Source organism: Gekko japonicus, unplaced genomic scaffold (assembly GCF_001447785.1).
Source record: "Gekko japonicus isolate JY-2015 unplaced genomic scaffold, Gekko_japonicus_V1.1 scaffold9, whole genome shotgun sequence".
Lineage (NCBI taxonomy): Eukaryota > Metazoa > Chordata > Lepidosauria > Squamata > Gekkonidae > Gekko > Gekko japonicus.
This window is the reverse complement of record NW_015168044.1, coordinates 1,070,194-1,090,123: the sequence shown is the minus strand read 5'-3', so window position 1 is coordinate 1,090,123 and position 19,930 is coordinate 1,070,194. Positions and strand designations below refer to the sequence as shown.

The following is a 19,930-nucleotide window of genomic DNA, read 5'->3' as shown; positions in this document are numbered from 1 at the left end:
ACTATTTTGCTTTGTGCTCTAATTCCTATCTATTGCTAAGGACAGCTGCATGCCGTAAATCCATCCACATAAAGTATAAGAAGCTATCCTGAGGTATAGATGCTATGTACAGATTAAGAGATCTGCCTTGCTAGGCAAATAATCCTATATATTTAGAGCTGTGCCACTACTGAAGAATACTTTGATTGTGTAAATATTCACCTTTGGCCTGATTGGTCTGGTGCCATTGTTTGCCCTGGCTTCTGTGTTCTTGTTGTTGTTGATTTGAGGGGATGATCCCAACCCATTAGGGATTACATAAGGAGCAGAAGGTGTGATGGTGCAAACTGCATTTATCATGTCTTCCAGCAGTAATGGATATTCCTGTAGCCATCCAGGCCTTACAGGTACGAGCTGTTGTAACATGGAGGCTAAGGGTATGGGCTGTCATGCAGGCATCAGAAGTCCAAATCCCATTTCTTCAATGAGTTTACTAAGTGCTCAGATAAGCAGCTCTCTGTAGTCCATGCCACCGTCATCCCCACCCAGCCAAGATGCAAAGATAATAATACAGCCAACCTTAGAGAGCTATTAGGGATGTGCATTCGGCTCAGCCCAGCCAACCTCCCCCCCAACAACCCAGCATTATTCAGGCTCCCTAGAAGCCGAATCAGTTTCCCTGATCTGATTCAGCTTCCTGAAAAAGAACTGCTGTATGGAAGCCGAATCTATTTGGCTTCTATACGGCATCCTCCCAATACAACACTTCCCCAGTTGGCCTGTGGCCTGCTGGGGAAGCAAGAGGAGGGAGAGCAGGTCAGTTTCCAAGCGGAGGAGAGTGTAACTGACCTGCTCTACCTCTGATTCCATTCCTCAGGCAACCTGCTGTGGCCAGTGGGCTGGTGAAGGTGGGGGAGGGGGAGGCATCTTTAAATGCCTCCCTGATCCAGCCTTCCCCAGCCTGCTCGCTGCAGCCAGCGAGCAGGCTGGGGAAGGTGTGGGGAGGCTTTTAAAGATGCCTCCCTGGGCAGGGGGGAGGAAGGCAAAGCTGAAGGGGCTTGGATCGAAGAGCTCCAAGCCCTTTCAGACTTGCCCTTGGCTCCTGTGGGCTTGGGAGGGCGGCCTCCCTGCACCTTCCCCAGCCCGACCACTGGAGCAGGCAGGCTGCGGATGGCTGGAAGGATAGGGAGGCATCTTTACTTTAAATGCCTCCCTGATTCAGCCTTCCCCAGCCTACTGGCTATGGTGGACCTGCTGGGAAAGGCTGGATTGGGGAGGCTTTTAAAATGCCTCCTCGTCTTTTCCCCAAGGCAGACTTGCTCGCCTCCCTGATCATGTCTCCCTTCTCTAGGCGACTGCTTTGGCAGGCCAGCTAGAGAAGGGAGAAAAGATGGGGAGGCACGGGTTTGGGCAGGGGGAGGCAAGGCTGAATCTGGGGGAAGGGAATTATTATACCCTATGGGGATGTTCCCCATAGGGTATAATTGAGCCGAATAAATTCGGCAATACCAAAAATTCCTGAACCCCAATATCATACCAATACTGGAATTTGGGAATTTCAGCAAATACCAATATTTTTCGGGTTTGGTGTATCCGAACCAGTTCCCTCTAAGCTGAGTTAGTGTGAGCTAGCTCACAGTTTTTTAGCCTCTAGCTCACACATTTTTGTCTTAGCTCAGTGAGGATGCCTCCAGAGCAAACTAATTTATGCAGTAGCCAAATTGCTCACTCACAACTTTAACACAAAGTAGAATTTTTACTTACAAGACTCCACAGCTTAGAGGGAGCATTGAACCTGAAAAATACCAAAAAAAATGTTGGTGCATACCCCTAAAAGCTATTACAAGGGTCACTAAACCAGTTGAGAGCCAGTTTGGTGTAGTGGGGTATTGTACGAACTCTAACCTGAGAGAATCGGATTTGATTCTCCACTCCTCCACTTGCAGCTGCTGGTGACCTTGGGCAAGCCATAGCTCTGTCAGAGCTGTTCTTGAAACAGCAGTTCTTGAAAGAGCTCTCTCAGCCCCACCTACCTCACAGGGTGTCTGTTGTGGGGAGGGGAAGGGAAAGGAGTCTGTAAGCTGCTCTGAGACTCCAAGTGAAGGGTGGGGTATAAATCCAATCTCTTCTTCTTTTCTTCTTCTAAACAATTGACATGAAATATTTTGAACATCAATGTACTACATCAATGCTTCTGCCAATCCATAATTTTGCAAAAATAAGTTTTGGGAAGAAGAGACTGGTTTCAGAGTGGGTTGGCTAGTAATGAAGAGGGATGGCAACTGACAAGTCAAAACTTAGGAGGAGTTCATTGGCATTGGCAGCCCCCCCCCCCCCCCCAATTATCAATTTCAGCAGCAAGGCTATATGTGAAACATATGTTGTGTCAACATACCACTTTTAATACAAGGGGATGAAAATGGCATTAGATGAATAAAACATATTTTCATAAGCGCTAAATAGATATTAACAGTTATAACCTCCTGTTTTCAGCTCAGTGCTAAAGGTCAACCAGCAAACGACTTTAATACTGTGCAATTTTGACCAGAAATATACATTAGGAACAATCTTTCAGCTCATTTCAGAACATACTTACTTGTATGAAGACTGCTATAACTATTCATTATTTTAGCGAAAATCGTAGCTCTTGGACAATGTTCCAGAAGCTGGTTTCCAAATTGTTGTCACTGAACTGCAAAAGGTCATTTGAAGTGCAAAGTCTAATTCAGCTGTACTGACTGCTCCCCCTTAATATCTTATATGTTTTTGCAGATATTTCTGTGTCCTTGGAAAATGTCCTTGCACATTTCAGACACTTATTTGTCAAGTGAATAAACTATTTTAAGTTGGATTTCCAAATTTGGAAATCATACATACCTTCTAGGGCCAAGGAGAGGGGGAGAGTTAACCAGAGCTTCAGAGTTAGTAAACCCAATTCTCAGTGGAAGAAGCTGTAAGTCCTATGTTTTCCATGCATGGTGCTTGGTGTCTGATGGGCACTGCAATCTTACAGTATCCAATGGATACTATACAGGGGTGGCCAAACTTGCTGAATGTAAGAGCCACATAGAATAAACATCAGATGTTTGAGAGCCGCAAGACATGAACAAATATTACATATTTTTATTCAGAAAATATGCAAATTTGCTTTTTATTAACATTACATGAGACTGCCCAAAATAATAACAAAAGCAGTAAAAGCAGATATTGATAATGATATTTGTCTGCTAATGATATTTAGCTTTCTCAGCCGCCCTGCCGGGAGCCACACAATATGTGTGAAAGAGCCGCATGCGGCTCCCAAGCCACAGTTTGGCCACCGCTGCTATAAAACTACATCATGCCACAAACAATCAGGGCTTCCGTCCATGGGACAATGCAGCCTGCTCGAGAGCCCATTATACCCAAGAACACCTCCAATGGCACCAGTTCACTGCCAAGCAGTCTAAATTCTACCCTGACATTCCAGCACACTACTGCATCTGCATATGTGGTGCAATGCACTCTGAGCATCATAGTCCTTCTGTGCCCGGTTCAGAAATCTCATTAGCATACTCACATTTTCTGACCGCAGCTTCTTTGCAGGACAGCCTCCATCTATTGGGTGGAGCATATAGTAAAGCCGAACTTTGCTTGCATGTTTCCGACTCTGTGGAGGAAGACCAAGAAGCATTGTTTTGATGATGAAACCCCTTTCATAGGATACAACAAACAATTAAATGGACACTTCCCAGTAGGGTCACCAGGCCTCTGCTTGACACCCTGGGAGTTCCAAAGCAGGGCAAGAGGTGGAAATGACATCAGTGTGTCAGCTAGACGCTTGTGTATTTTAAAAACCAAAAGTTTAGACTCCCCCCCCCCGCCATAATCTAGAGTCTGTGCCCAGCCTAACACAATGGGATTCTCCACCATGCTCTGGTGGCTTTGAGTACATTCTTGGTTTGCTTGGAATGAGTTTTTCCAAATAAATGAGACCAAACTAGGGCTGCCTGGAGTCCTCCTGAAATTTCCAGGCTACAGAGATTGGGTCCCCTGGAGAAAATGGCAGCTTTTGAGGATGGACTCTATAGCATCACATCCCTGCTGAGCCCCCTCCTTAAATTCCACCCTCCCCAGGCTCCACCTTCAAAACTTCAGGAACTTCCCAACCTGGAACTGGCAACCCTAGGCTGACAAACAAAACAGGCAATGCAGCAGACACACCAGGGAAGTGACTATCTAAAGACCAGAGCTTGGAAGGCTGATCTTTGTTATGTTGGTTGTTCTCAGCAGTCATGAAGAGTCCACTTTGTTGGAAGAAATTTGAAATGCTGTGCAAGTCATGTGCAGCTTCAGCTACGCACTGCAGCAGCCAAAGAAAGAAGATGATGGATAGAAATGTAATAACTGAAAAACCAGCGGGAGAACTGAAGGGTGAAAGGCCTGCAAATACCTGAGTTCAATCAAATCCCTGTCTGCAGTCTAGGAATGAAAAATGGAACTTATGGCATGAACACCAGCTAACAGTGCGCCAACGGCGCCAGGGATTCCACAGGAAGAACAAATCAGAAGAGACCGTGAGAAAAATCAAAACAGATTTTAATGCTTGATTACACTCTTTGGAAACTTTACAAAGCATAAAGCACAATCCAACTAAAATGAATTGCTTTTAAGACCCATTGATCTCAGTGAAATACTTAAGCCTGTGACTAAATGGCTCCTGTTGAAAGCAGCAGGATTCTGAAATGCTTCAAACTTTCGCTGAATAGTATTTGCATGGTCCCTTCCAAGATATTTAGTTTCCTGAAGCAAACCTTTCAGATTCCACCCTTCCTTGAATGAGCTTAGGCTGTAGTTCTTCCCCAATCCTACCCAGTTTTACTGCCATAACAACCCAATAAGGTAGGTAAGCTTCAGAGCAGTGTTCCCTCTAAGCTGAGTTAGAGTGAGCTAGCTCACACTAACTCAGCTTAGAGGGAACACTGCTCTGGAGTCATCCTTCCTGAGCTAAGGCAAAAAGGTGTGAGCCGGAGGCTAAAAAACTGTAAGCTAGCTCACACTAACTCAGCTTAGAGGGAACACTGCTCTGGAGTCATCCTTCCTGAGCTAAGGCAAAAAGGTGTGAGCCGGAGGCTAAAAAACTGTAAGCTAGCTCACACTAACTCAGCTTAGAGGGAACACTGCTCTGGAGTCATCCTTCCTGAGCTAAGGCAAAAAGGTGTGAGCCGGAGGCTAAAAAACTGTGAGCTAGCTCACAGTTTTTTAGCCTCTGGCTCACAGATTTTTGTCTTAGCTCAGGAAGGATGGCTCCAGAGTAGTAGACCAAGGTCACCCAGGGACCTTCATGGTAAAGTGGGTGTCAGAACCCAAACCTGCTGAGAGCTAGCCCAGCTGGCATGCTGTACCACACTTGCCATGGCATCACAGCTGGACATAGGGGTAGTCTTTCCTGTGTACAGTAGCGCTAGACTCAAAGCAAGGATCACTGATCAGTCACGTTCTACTGCAATACATACTGATGAAGTCCTTCCTGTGAAATGAAGAATGACCACCAATCCTTCTTGCAGTAACAACCTCTAAAGTCCACAGGGATTGTAGGGCTATGCGTGTGTTCTGCCACGTGATTGAATTTAGAAGGCCAAGTTAATTACAGTTCCAATTAACCCTAGCATTCTCAGCCTCCTGTTTTGAAATAAAGGACTGTGGCAAGCCAAAATCCATTCCCCTCCTTTTCAAAAGTTTCACATCTGAAGCACTGAACAACCAGCAATTCATGCTACCTTTTTAATGACTAAAGGCAAAATAGGGAAAGCAGCATTCCAGGACAGGAATCAGAAGATCAGGATTGTACCCAATAAATAGGAGTGGAGGAAGTAGGGTTGCTAAACTCCTGCTGACACATGGAGTTCTCCTGGAATTACAAGTGATCTCCACACTACTGAGCTGTTTCCCTAGAGGAAATGACAGTTTGCAAGAGCAGACAGTATGGTGTACTATAGAGTCTAGGAGAAATGGAAGCCCTAGAGCTCTTTCGTGTCCCTAAATTCCACCTTTCCCAGGTACTGCTACTCACATCTCCAGGAATGTTCCAACCCTAGGAATGAGGGATCAAATGCAAGCATCTGAAGCAGGGTTGCTAGCCCCACCTCCCGGTGGAAGTGGGGGTCCCCCACTACTAGGCCTTGCCCCCTGCTGTCAATCAGCTGGCCAGTGGGGGGGGGACTTACCAAGAGAGGGTGGGAGGCCCAGGCTACATTGCTAGTGACATGGCAATGTCATTTCTGGCATACACCAGAAGTGATGTCATCCCATCAGCAATGTTGCAGTGACACTCTGGTATTTGGGGAAAACTCTATGGTAGAGGCCATTTTCACCACAGAGTTTTTGCCCAAATACCAGAGCATCATGGTGACATCACAGCATGATGACATAACTTCCTGTACATGCTGGAAGTGATGTTGACACATTGCTGGTCATGCTGCTTTAAGCACTGAGTGAGAATTTTGCAGCACCTAGATGACTTCAAAGTTCTGGATAGCAGAAATGTAGGTTGATAATGTGGGTATGTGGGTAGGGGATTGACTACCATTTTCTAGTTTTTAATTGCCAAGAATATATCAATCTAGATAACTGAGACTGAACTGCCTTCTCAGGGTTTCAACTATACGAAAATGTGTAGCTTAGGCAAAAAGGAAAAAAAAGCTAGAAATAACAATCCTTTCTCACAGAAGATCTGTTTTTTGCTATTTCTTGCATTAACAATTTTGCATTTTAAGCCAAGTAATTTACTTTGATGCAAATGAAATAAGGGTTTATGCTTCTGGGATTGACCAGGGCTCTTGTTAAATTAAAACTCTGCCCTCCGGTGTTCCTTGTTATTCTAGACCAAGGCACATTTCTGGGATTTATTAGGGGGTCTTGCAGCAGCCCAGGGCTTCAAAAAGTGAGTGTGAGAAAGATGCCATGGTTGAGAGGGAGCCTCTAATTTGTGCATCCTCTCAGCTGTCCAAGCACATGCACAGAAAGAGGCTTTTGATGCCATAATTATCATAATTAATTACTACGTTTTCTTTGCAAAGTCCTACCATAGCTATACGTCTCCTAGAAAAATGGGCACAGCCCAGCTTTCCAAAGCCATGTTCAGCTGTCAAAGAAGGCAAAATGGAATGGAGCACAATGCTTCTATGTGTTTTAGAGATGCTTTAGAACCTTTTCTCTTCTGAATTTGGAATCACAAATTACCCAGTCTTGTTTCCCAAATGGAATTGATAGAATTTTCTTTTTTGTTTGTTTTTTCCACTTGCCAATTTTGTGCAAAGCATTAAGCAAGTTGCCAGAGCTTTTACTTTCTTCAATTCATTCTTTCTAATACCAATGCAATATGTTTATTGTTAACTCCTCGCACAAATACAATATGGAGGTGATCATATGTATGATTGCATTGAAATTCTTCTGGTGTGGTGTTGTAAAGATATACATGCACATGCATACCAAAACTGCAGAAGTGATCTTGCTGCGCATTCAAGAAGTTTGGGAGGAAGCATGCATAGGAAAAGACGGGCACATCAGCAGTAAAACAAAGCACAAAAAGAATCTTGTTTCAATTAGATGTACAATCATATCAAGATCATACATCAACTTTCAACCAACCATCTGTAAGATTCATTTTTTTGTTCCTTATAACAATAACACAGAAAAACCAAAATAGCATAAAGAAATAAGCAAACGTATGCCAGATTATCATCCCTGGCAACCAGCGGAAGATTGGGAAACGGGGACATGGGTGTATATGGTGGCACATGCACCATTATGTCACTTCCAGGAAAACCAAGAAGTGATGTAATGTCACTCATGGAATTGCTGGAAATTCTACTGCTTTACCAGAGAGTTTCTGGTGATTCCTAGAACTACGTGACATCACTTCCAGGTCCCCCTGCCAAGTGACATTATGCTACACGTGATGCCAGTGGGTTTTTTTCCCCTCCCACCGTCGCTCTGAGCAGCAGCAGGCAGTGAGGGCTGCCAGTGGGAGGACTCTTACCATAATGAGAGGCCTGGCAACGCTATTTATCCCCCCACCAATTTCTCAATTAATATTGTCATTATTAAGAAAAATTGCTTTTAAAAAACAGGGCGAGGGTTACACAAATGCCATGCAAAGAGCATAAACTGTGATGGAAACAGATCTGTTCTGATTCCTTGCTTCTGATTGTCTTGCAGAGTGACTGCACCACTCCATTAGAATTTCAGATCACAGATTAGCAATTTAGAAAAAAATTAAATTACCATTAAAGTATGTTAGGGCCATTTTTTTCCTATAACAGACACACAGCTAAATTTGTATGCCTCATTGTGACTCTGCATTTTAAGCAGCAAAGAAATCGTGTACTAAAAAAGAAAGGAACAAATCAGTGAGGATAAATAGAGTCAAATAGCCATGCGCTTCGCATAAGATTTGAGGGAAGTTGTCATTTTTCCTGACAAGACTTTCACTCTACCTAAAGCCGGCCCAGTTTGAACCAGGGAAAAGCAGATTCAAAATTTTCAACCTCTTGGCAATCATGGAGAAGAAGACATGTGGCAATTTTCAATGAGACAAGTCAAGTGGATCTTTTCTTTCACAAGCCCCCACCCACCCCCGGATTGTGCAAGATGAATCATCTGAGCTTCTGAAAGGAATTTCTGCAGTTTATTTTTTAAAAAAACTTGTGTGTCTTACGCAATTGGCAAAATTGCACAGATTCAAGAATCTGACCCCCAACTGTGCACTCTTAAAGATCAATGGCACATGGGAAATCTTTTGATCATGACTATCCAAAGACATTGCCTTTTTATGGCTGCTTTGGCAAAACTGACATCACATGTGTGGGACACTTATTTGTAAAAGTAAATATGCAAACGTCACCAGGGTACAATGTGCTTTGTCCTGACCTGGGTGGCCCATGTTTGCTGGACCTCATCAGGTCTCAAAAGCTAAAACAGGGTCCGTCCGTCCATCCTGGTTACTGCTTGGATGGGAAACTACCAAGGAAGTCGAGGGTTGCTATGCAGAGGCAGGCAGTGGCAAATTTCCTCTGTTTGTATCTTGTATTGAAAATCCAACCAGGTCGCCATAGGTTGGCTACAATCTGATGGCACTTCCCACCACCAGGATTTATTTTTCCTTCACGTTTGCCTGGATCTTGGCATTACTGCACACTGTTTCCAACTTGGCCACAAAAGCTCAGTAGCGTGTCACAGTGAAGCTTTTTGCAGACAAAGATGGCACAAGTGAAGAAGGTAAATACCAGCCTATAGCCAGTAAAAGCAAGCCTAGCGCATTGCTTAAACCTCTTGGGCAAACCTGACCCTGAACCTCTTATGGAGTTATTCACTAATACAAACATTTCTATGCTGCCTTCGTGCCATGTCAGGAGGCCAACGGAACTGCGCTTGCCAAAACAGGTACCACGCAAGGTCAATAAAAACAAAACCAATTAGGGAGCATCACTTGATCTGCTGGGGCGTATCCATGCAAGGATTCACCATTTCTTGAATGGTGAAAAAAGTGTTCCCCTGCAGTTCTTCGCTTTGGCCACTGCTTGGTGGTGGTGCACAGGTTAAACATCTACAACATCTCTAAGACACGGGCTCAAGCCCCACAGGTTCCGGCTGTGCCTTGGAGTGGCTCCTCCCCCATCCCAACCTATCTTTCTGGTTACTGGGGGAGATAAAAATAAAGGGAGGGTGACAATGGCCATGGTGTTTCACCCTCTCAGGGAGGTGGGAGGAGGAGGAAGAGGCAGAGGAGGAAAGGAAGACAGGACAGCACATAAGAGAGGAGGAGATTGGATTTATACACCACCCTTCACTACCTGAAGGAGTCTCAGAGTGGCTTACAATCCGTTTCCCTTCCCCTCCCCACAACAAACACCCTGTGAGGAGGTGGGGCTGAGAGGGCTCTGAGAGAACAGCTCTTGAGAGAACAGCTCTGAAAGAGATTATGACTGACCAAGGTCACACCAGGAGCTGCCAGTTCTCCCAGATTAGACTCCACACTCTTAACCACTACACCAAACTGGCTCTCCACCAAAATAGGACACTTCCGCCTTCTGAAGTTATTTCAGAGGAGGGTGTGGCACTGGCAGATGCATACATGGGGAGCTGCAGTGTTCCATATACATTTGAGACTGCTGCTACTTTTGCATTAGGGAAGCTCTGGCCCTAATTTCACAGAGGACACAATCACCAAGGAGGCTGCTGCTGTCAACTCCCTTCATCCTCCTCCCTTTCCTCCTTCATCCCTTACCATACCATGAGCAGCCCACCCATCCTTCTTTTCTTTCCTGCTCTCCCTGTTCCTCATTCTCCCTCCAACCATTTTAAACATTGTAAACAGATCAGCCAATATCATAATGCCGCTATATAAATCAATGGTGCGACCTCATCTGGAATACTGTGTGCAATTCTGGTCACCACACCTTAACAAGGATATTATAGCTTTGGAAAAAGTGCAGAAAAGAACAACTCGAATGATAAAAGGGTTGGAACACTTTCCCTATGAGGAAAGGTTAAGGCGCTTAGGGCTCTTTAGCTTGGAGAAACGACGACTGAGGGGTGACATGATTGAGGTTTATAAGATTATGCATGGGAAAGAGCAGGTAGAGAAAGAGGTACTTTTCTCCCTTTCTCACAATACAAGAACCCGTGGGCACTCCATGAAATTGCTGAGCGGTCGGGTTAGAACGGATAAAAGGAAGTACTTCTTCACCCAAAGAGTGATTAACACATGGAACTCACTGCCACAGGAAGTGGTGGCAGCTACAAGCATGGACGGCTTCAAAAGGGAATTAGATAAGCATATGGAGCAGAGGTCCATCAGTGGCTATTAGCCACAAGGTATAGATAGGGACTCTGGGGCAAGTGATGCTCTGTCATCTTGGTGCTTGGGGGGGGGGTCAACAGTGGGAGGGCTTCTAATGTCCTGGCCCCACTGGTGGACCTCCTGATGGCACTGGTATTTCTGGCCACTGTGGGATACAGAGTGTTGGACTGGATGGGCCTTTGGCCTGATCCAACATTGGCATCTCTTATGTTCTCTTATGTAACCCCATCTCACCTCACAGCGAGGTCTACTTCCTTCATCCCACATGGGCAGTATCATGCCTCTTTCCCCCCTGCCAACGTAAAAGATTTTTCTCTCTGTGTTATCTCCCACAAGTGGGTATACACAGATGAACATGGCTCTCCCTAGTTAACTTTGGGTGTACCCATCATAAGAGCCCTGCTGGATCAGACTACTCGTCAATCTAGTCCAGCACTCGTCTCACACAGTGGCCAACCAGTTCCTCTGGAGGTCCAATAATAGAGTGTAGAGTCTGAGGCCTTCCCCTAACTTTGCCTCTTGGCGCTGGTATCGAGTTCTAATATTTGGGAAGACAGGGGGAAAGTTCTTTGTCAACTCTCTCTTTTGTTGTTGTTGTTCAGTCACACAGTGGAGTCCGACTCTTCGCAACCCCATGGACCACATCACGCCAGGCCCTCCTGTCTTCCATCGTACTCCGGAGTTTGCTTAATTTCATGTTCGTTGCATGGATAACACTCTCTAACCATCTCATCCTTTGCCATCCCCTTCTTCTTTGACCTTCAATCTTTCCCAGCATCAGGGTCTTCTCCCTTCTCATTTGGTGGCCAAAGTATTTGAGCTTCAGCTTCAGTATCTGGGCTTCCAGGGAACAGTCAAGGTTGATTTCTTTTAGGATTGACTGAGTCGACCTCCTTGCTGTCTAAGAGACTCTCAAGTGTCTTTTCCAGCACCATAATTCAAAAGAATCTATTCTTCAGCGATTTGCCTTCCTTATGGTCCAGCTCTCGCACCCATACATTACTACTGGGAATATGATTGCTTTGACCATACGGACTTTTGTTGGCAGGGTGATATCTCTACTTTTTATTATGCTGTCTAGGTTTGCCATCGCTTTCCTCCCAAGGAGCAGGCATCTTTTAATTTCATGGCTGCAGTCACCATTTGCAGTGATCGTGGATCCCGGGAACATGAAGACACATTATAGATCTATACATGGGCATTATGATACTGGCATTTATTTTTTAAACCTTTTCTTAATAATCCCTAACACAGAGTTTAACTTTTTTACCGCTGAAGCACACGGCGTTGACACTTTCATTGAACTATCTACTACGACCCCAAGATCTTATCCCCTCTCAATCTCCGCAGGTTCAGACCCTGTTAGCCTATACCTGAAGTTGAGATTTTTTGTTCCAATGTGTTCCAGTGTGCATCATCTTAAACTTACAAACACTGAACTTCATCTGCCACATAGTCACCCACTCATCCAAGTTGCAAACTTGGCCACCACACTGCTCACCCCTAGTTCCGGATCATTTATAAACAAATTAAATAGTACTAGCCCCAATACTGATCCTTGTAGGACCCACCGTTTACTTCTGTCCATTGGCAGAACTGTCCATTTATTCCTACTTTTGCTTCCTGTCATTTAACCAATTTTTAATCCATAAGAAAACCCATCTTCTTATCCCTTGACTGCTATGTTTACTCAGGAGTCTTTGGTGAGCAGGGTTGCCAGAACCCCCAGTGGAGGTGGGGGTCCCCCGCTGCCAAGCCCCACCATTCCACCATCTATCAGCTGGCCAGTGGGGGAGAACTCACCCCAAAAAGGAGAGAGATCTATCCAAGGTGCAGTGACGTGTCTATGTCACTGCCCACATGACCAGGAAATGACACAACATCATGTCCAGGTCATTGGGGCAATACTCTGATATCTGGGCAAAAACTCTATGGCAGAAGCCAAATTTACCATAGAGTTTTTGCCCAAATACCAGAGTGTCACCTAGCTGTCCCAGAAGTGATCACATCACCTCCGGGTCATGTGGTTAGTGACACAGACATGTCACTGCACATCGGACGGGCCTCCTTGCTGCTCTCAGTAAGTCCCCCCTCCATTCCCCATTGGTTGCCTGGAGGGACCTGGCAACCCTATGTGAGGTACCTTGTAAAAAACCCTTTTAAAAGCCTACTGGGGTCATCAATATCTACGTGCTTGTTCATTTTCTCAAAGAACTCCAGAAGGTTACTGAGTCACAATTTCCCTTTGCAGTATCAAAAGTAAAAGGTATCATGTCTGGTAAGGTCCCAAGACTACTGTTTTCTTCATCCTTCTTGTTTGCAACAATTATTCCCCCCCCCCTCTAAAGGCAAGCAATTATTAACTCCATTTACTCCTAAAAAAAACCCTTTTCTCTCTTCTCCTGCTATTCTCATTCTGTGTGACATTCACTTGCCCTCCATGTTTAGGTACAGCCTAAAGCTGTTTCTTTTCTGGGTGGTTTGCAGTTTCTTTATTTCTTAATGTTTCCTTTTCTGCTTCTGTCCCTTTTTTATTGCTAGCTAGATCTGCATCTTATTACTCTTTTGCATGCATCTGGGATAATGTGCTCAGACATTTCACCTGACTAATTAATCTCAAAATAGAACTTTGTTCCTCTTTAAATAGCATCCAATCATTGATTTTATAATATATATATATAAAAAAAGATTATTGCGCCTCCAGGGTTCCCCCCCATTATGGGATCACCTATATTTCATACTACTTGCTGAATATTTTATACTTGCTGAATATTTTATCTCTACAGCCAGTTGTCGCTGAATCCATTCTCTCTGCAACTGTTGATTATGGCCTCCTCTACACATGCAGAACAATGAAGTGGTAGAGTTCTGAATGGGCCATATCTCAGACAGCCAGGTCTCCTGATTTGGTGGAAGACCTCCTGCCAGCAGCCCAATGCCCTCGCTGCTATTTGCTGGGACAATGGGGGGAAAGGAGGGGAAATGGCATCCCTTCTCCCCCCGGCATCCCAATATCACTTCTGGTAGAAACTGGAAGTGACATCAATGTGCTGGGGCAATTCTCTAGCATTCACCCAAAACTCCATGGATCCAGACTAACATTTCCACGGGTATGCAATTTTCCTCCCCCCCCCAAGACATCCTGAAATGCCCTCTGATGTCCTTAGGGTTCCCATTCCTCAAGAACAGGAATTGGGGAATCATTTGCACTGCCATGGGAGTTGGGGGGGGCAAGAAAATCACACACACACACCCAGGTGGAAATCCTTGTGTGCCCATGGAAACATCAAGTCTGGATCCAAGCCATTCTTAATGGTTTCTGAAAATAAAAATTAGGTAGAAAGGAGGGAGTCAGGGAGCCTTTACATGTTGTACTAGTTTTATATATACAGGAAACTATGAATCTGGAAATATGTGACCCCCCCATAGGGCTGCTAGGTCCCCCTGGGGGCAGGGGTTTGCCCACTCTCGGGTCTCCCAACCCGCCAGCCCGGATCCGGCCACAAGGGGAACTCTGCCCCCAAAGTGCCTGAATCAGGCTGATGAGCCCGGTGTGATGACATCACCCGGAAGTGATGTCAGTGCACCGGGCACGTCACCGGGGGACGCTCTAGCGTTCGAGCTTAAAACTCTGTTAGCTTTATTAACATGTGACTCCTGGACATGGAGCTTCTCCCCCCCCCACTAGATGCCAAGTAGGGACCTGGCAACCCTACCCCACACACCTGCAATCTGAAGTGGTTCAGTCCCTTTGATGACCTTGATGTGTTGTATGGGTACCACAAGCTGGGATCCTTCAACAATCGGTGGAGAGGGTGGAAATAATTAAGAAAGCCACCCTAGTTATTAGTGAAATATTGCTCAGCTCCAGGTCTAGAATCGTTTCCTGTTTATCATGTCCTGAGCATCAGCAGTCTAACACCACAGTTAGGTTACCCTTGGTGGAAAGTACCATTAAGTCACAGCTGACTTATGTGACCTCATAGGTTTTCAAGATGAGAGATGTTCAGAGGTGGTTTGCTATTGCCTGCTTCTCCGTAGCAACCTGATCTTCCTTGGTGGTCTCCTATCCAAGTACTAACCAGGGCTGATCCTGCTTAGCTTCCGAGATCTGATGAGATCAGGCTAGCCTGGGCTATCCAAGTCATGGCAAGATTGTCATTAGATTGGGAAATTCCTGGAGATTTGGATGGCTGTACCTGGGGAAAGTGGAATATAAGGGGGACTGGAAGCTCAGTGAGGATGAGATGTCACTTCACGCGCTATACCACATAGTCCAGGCTCCGAAGCTGCCATCTCCTCCAAGATAACTGATCTTTGTAGTCAAGAGATGACTTGTAATTATGGGAGAAGTCCAGGATCCACCTGGAGGTTGGTAACACAGCTGTCCTGCTTGCAGTCCTGGATGCAATCAAGCAATTAACTTGTGCTGTTGCTTATGGCTCTGCCTTATGTTGTGGGATTTTGGTGCTCGAGGCTGAAATCCAAATGGTAATTTATTAACATGTTAAATAATTGAGAATTTACTTCCCTTTTATAGTATATAGGGAATGGGATGCTTATGAATTTCTCATTGGTTTTGATTCAGTACTGAAAACTGGTTTTCTCTCCTGCATTGCACCAAAAGTGAAATGAACATGATGGAAACTGGTTTTCCCCACTGGTGTCAAATATTCTTCATCAGGAAATACACATCTTTTAAACGTCAGAAGGGTAACCATGTTAGCGTGCAGGAGGCAAAATAATATCCTTTTAGAGACTCTAAGATTATCACATTTATTTTGGCATAATCTTTCATGAACTAGAACTTGCTGCATCAGACGAAATGGACTGTGGGTTACACAAGTAATAAATTCATTAGTCTTTAAGGAGCTACAAGAACAGCTTTTTTACATGTCATTATCATGTTATGTTGGTGGCTATATACATTTGTGCTTCATAACTAATGTTTAAAATGCCCATCAAAATAAAAAATGAAACACACAAACAAAATGCAGACAAAATGAATTTAAAAATCTACATTTCAAGCAAACAGGAAATGCAACAGAAACGCATTGCCGGCTGGAGCAGTTTGGCCACGGGCTAAGTGGGCCTTCCATGACGCCTTGACAAAGAACAGGACAGCAACCACGCAGCTGGGGAAGGGGTGTCTCCTGCCATCTGGATGCCCATCACTTGGGTGCAGGGTAGGCTCTAGAGACTGTGCTCATGTCCACTAAGTTGCAGCTTGGCAACCAACTCCACATATGAGAAAAAGACTATAGGATTGACTGATGATAATGACAACTTTTTGAAGGTCAGCAGAAGAATTCACCGGGAGACTTTGAACCTGGTTTCTTCCTTCTCTTAACTATTCCATGGGGCCTCTGCAGAATTCCTTTGTGCCTCAAATTAGAGAGGAGGTTCTAGCACATTTAGATTTTTTTCCTGATGAAGGTTACTGGATAGGAATGGCTTTGTTGATTTTAATTACACTACTGCCTTTCATGTACTGAGGAGAAGAGAGAGATAAAACAGTTTTGTTCTGACCAGTGAGAGCTCAGGAACAGAGGTTATTTCTTGTCTTCAACCATTTGTTATAACTTTTCAAAAAAAAACCCTCAATTTTAGGGGGTTCTCCCTCCCTGTCTCCCTTTGCAGAACAGCACAAGGAAAATAAAAGACTCTTGAGTTGCAAATATTCACAAAACACATCGCTGGACCACAGATGTGAAACTCAGCCTTCAAATCTGGCAACCTCCAGTCCTGTCAATTCTATAATTGTGTGAACATAGATTCTGGATGCCAAACAGCAAAGAGCAACCTGTTCCCTATTATTTTGATGGATACCTATGTCTTGCTGAAAAGTGATATCACATGTTTGGGATATTTATCTGCCAAAGCAGACATGTTATTTTCACAATGGTGGGATTTTCAGGACAGCTAGTTTACAAAATTAATTTATATCCTAGAAAAGAGTGCATCAATCCACATCAAAATACTGACTGACTTCTTATTGCTTCTCCTATTCCCCATGAAAGTAGGGCTGAGCCTAAAAGGAGACACATTATGCCACAAACAAAAAGGCTTCCTGCAAATAACCATCCTATTTGTCAATAACTTTGGGAACTTGGAAAACAAGGCAACAGGGACTTCCGGTTTTGGCATGTTGATGGCGGGCGTGCTCCTCCGAAGCTCCGGAGAGAACAGCCCATGACCCGGTGGCAGGGAGGGGGTCTGGCTGGCTCTGGACTCCCCCCGTAGAGGGCTCTCAGCCTGGGGTGCTGAAGGTGCCTCTCCCAAGGCCGAGGCCAAAGGATCAAGGCTCCCCCCTGCCCTTATAGGTCCCCGCCACTGTGGAACCATTTTGGACATGAGACGAGCATGCTGAACCAGTGAGCAACTGACCTGGCGAAAACAAAAATACATTCTCTTACCTGATGAAGCGGAGCATGAGTAAGATGCCAGCCCAGGTGCCCCCAAGAAAAAGCGGAGGGGGGAAAGCTACCCACCCCTCAAAAATTGCAAAGATTTAAAAACATTAAAGGGAGCAGAAAGTGGCGGCGTTTGAGCAGACGGCTGAATTTAATCAGTACAATGCCAGACTGTTAAGGCGTGAGAGCAAATAAACTTCTAAAGACTTAAGCGAACTTCTACAAAACATAAACAATGTCTTTTCAGGCTGAAAAGATAGCGGCGAAAGCGAAACTTCAACAAATAACTGCCAGCTCAACATGTCCGGTTTCTAAACCGGAAGTGAACTTTGAACTTTGCAGGCATTCTGGATACTGCATTGCGACCTCTGGTGGCTCCACTTTATAAACACTGAGATGAAAATAAACAAAAACCAGTAAATATTCAACACGGCCCTATTTATTATAAGTTTGCACATGATATGTCCTCAGATTGATCTAATGATGGATTTGTTTGCACAAAACATACACACGTGCACACAAGGGAGTGAGAATTCATTTCAAGGTGCCATGGCATCTTCCACAGCCGATAATATGGGTATCACCACAATCTGAATGTGTCCTCTGTGGCAGTAGCACAGAGTGCATTGATCCACAAAACAGAAACTTTGTGTCTTGGAATTCATCGTTTTCAGTGTGAATGATGCCCACAGAGCTGCATGTATTGATTTGGATTTCATTCAAAGCATCGCTTCTCCAACTACATATGGATTTTTTCCCCTTCAACATGCTGTAGATAAAAAGTCTTAACACAAGAAGAGGCCTGCTGGACTGGACCAATAGTCCATCCATCTAGTCCAGCACGCTGTCTCCCACAGTGACCAGCCAGTTCCTCTGGGCATCAGGGCATAGAGGCCAAGGCCTTCCCCTGATGTTGCCTCCTGGCTCTGGGATTCAGAGGATTAGTGCCTCTGAATGTGGAGGTTTCTCTCAGTCATCATGGCTAGTACCCTTGATAGACTTGTCCTCCATGAATATATCTAATTCCCCTTTAAAGCGGTTTATTCATGTGGCCATCACTACATCTTCTGGCAGTGAATTCCACATTTTAATCCCTCTTGCTTGTCTACAGTTCATTTGTCAACCTCCTTTTAGCCCTGATATTTAGTTTTCTGCATGCAGGGAGTTTGGGAAAAGGGAAAAATGGCAGAACATTATATGGGGATCCCGCACATACAGGATAGTGGTACAGTCTACACACACAATTACAGTTTAACCAGCTGAGCTGGAGAATTGAGTGTTAAATGAAGGGTATAAATAAATGAGACATTTGGAGACCCAAGGCTGGATCTTTTCAGCACTCTCCCAGTTGTCCAGCATCCTGATCCAAATCTCAATCACAGAGTAGGGGAAGATACCGTATTTTTTGGACCATAAGACTCACTTTTTCTTCCAAAAAAAGTGGGAGGAAAAGTGAGTGCGTCTTATGGACCAAAGGTTCAGAATATTTTTTTCCCTGTTGTCCTCCTTTAAAAACTAGGTGCGTCTTAAGGTCAGGTGCGTCTTATGGTCCGAAAAATACGGTAATTCCCCCCCCCCACACACACACACAGTGCTTTCCCCTCATCAGTAAAGCCTTAGTGCCTTTCTGAGAACAGCAGCTCTTATGCTAATCCTCAACTTCATCTCAGACCTATTTGCATGTCTAGCAACCAAAAGAGCTCACACTAAGAAAAAAGGCATGTATAGCAATGGAAAGAAAGAAAGAAAGAAAGAAAGAAAGAAAGAAAGAAAGAAAGAGAGAAAGAAAGAAGAGAGAGAGAGAGAGAGAGCGAGAGAGAGAGAGAGAGAGAGAGAGAGAGAGAGAGAGAGAGAAAGAAAGAAAGAAAGAAAGAAAGAAAGAAAGAGAAAGAAAGAAAGAAAGAAAATGGACATATTAAATGGGTGCAACAGCAAGCACTTGTTCCGTTACAGCCTACTTTCATACCATCTGGTGGGGGTGTTTTGCTCATTCTTTATAAATATGGCATTGGATTGTATTCAGGGTCTAAGAGCAGCACGATTTACAATGGGAGAGCAGCCCTTGCTTCCCTCAGCAACTTCCGCATGCATTTGCTAGCTGCAAAACTTTGGGATAGCACCCAAACCTTTATCAGTGTCTCTGTGGCATTTTAAATCCCTGCAGGCCATCATTCTTCCCTGTTTATTAGACTTGGCCAGTTTTAGCTGTGGAGTTGCTGCAGTTCCCTGGGAAGCAAGCAGTACCATGCCTTTGCGCCCATTCCTTTTAGGTCCTTTAAAAAAAATACCTTCCAATGCAATGCTCTTGCTTAGCGGTGAAATAAAATAGCATCAAAAAGCAAAATTACCAGGAGGCTAATCACAGTGAATGTCAGAACTGCCTTGATGGCTCTAATCAAAGCTCCATCTAGCCTAGTGTTCTGTTTTGAACTGTGGTCAGCCAGATGTCTCTAAGAGGTCCCTAAGCAGGGCATGAAAATGATGAACTCCCCCTGTTCTTTGTTCAAGTCACCTGGTCTTCAGAGGTAGACTGCATCTGTAAAAGGAGGCTTCATCGGGCTCCCAAGATTATGATCTATCAATCAGTAAGTCTTCCACAAATTTGTCTTGGTCCCTTTTCTAGCTGACCTCAGGTTTTAGCATTAGGGAACAGTGACAGCAAGTACCTCCTCTGGATCAGACACACTGGGCTTTT

General features: G+C 44.6%; 1 protein-coding gene across 1 annotated transcript in view; it reads right to left on the bottom strand.

Annotated features, from left to right (window-relative positions):
- Positions 1-19,930, bottom strand: part of ZMAT4 (zinc finger, matrin-type 4) — a 187,914-nt gene that overhangs the window by 129,515 nt on the left and 38,469 nt on the right. The window contains exon 2 of the mRNA XM_015414212.1: positions 3,539-3,628. Within this exon, the coding sequence (XP_015269698.1) occupies positions 3,539-3,628 (90 nt within the window). The remainder of the gene's footprint in view (positions 1-3,538; positions 3,629-19,930) is intronic.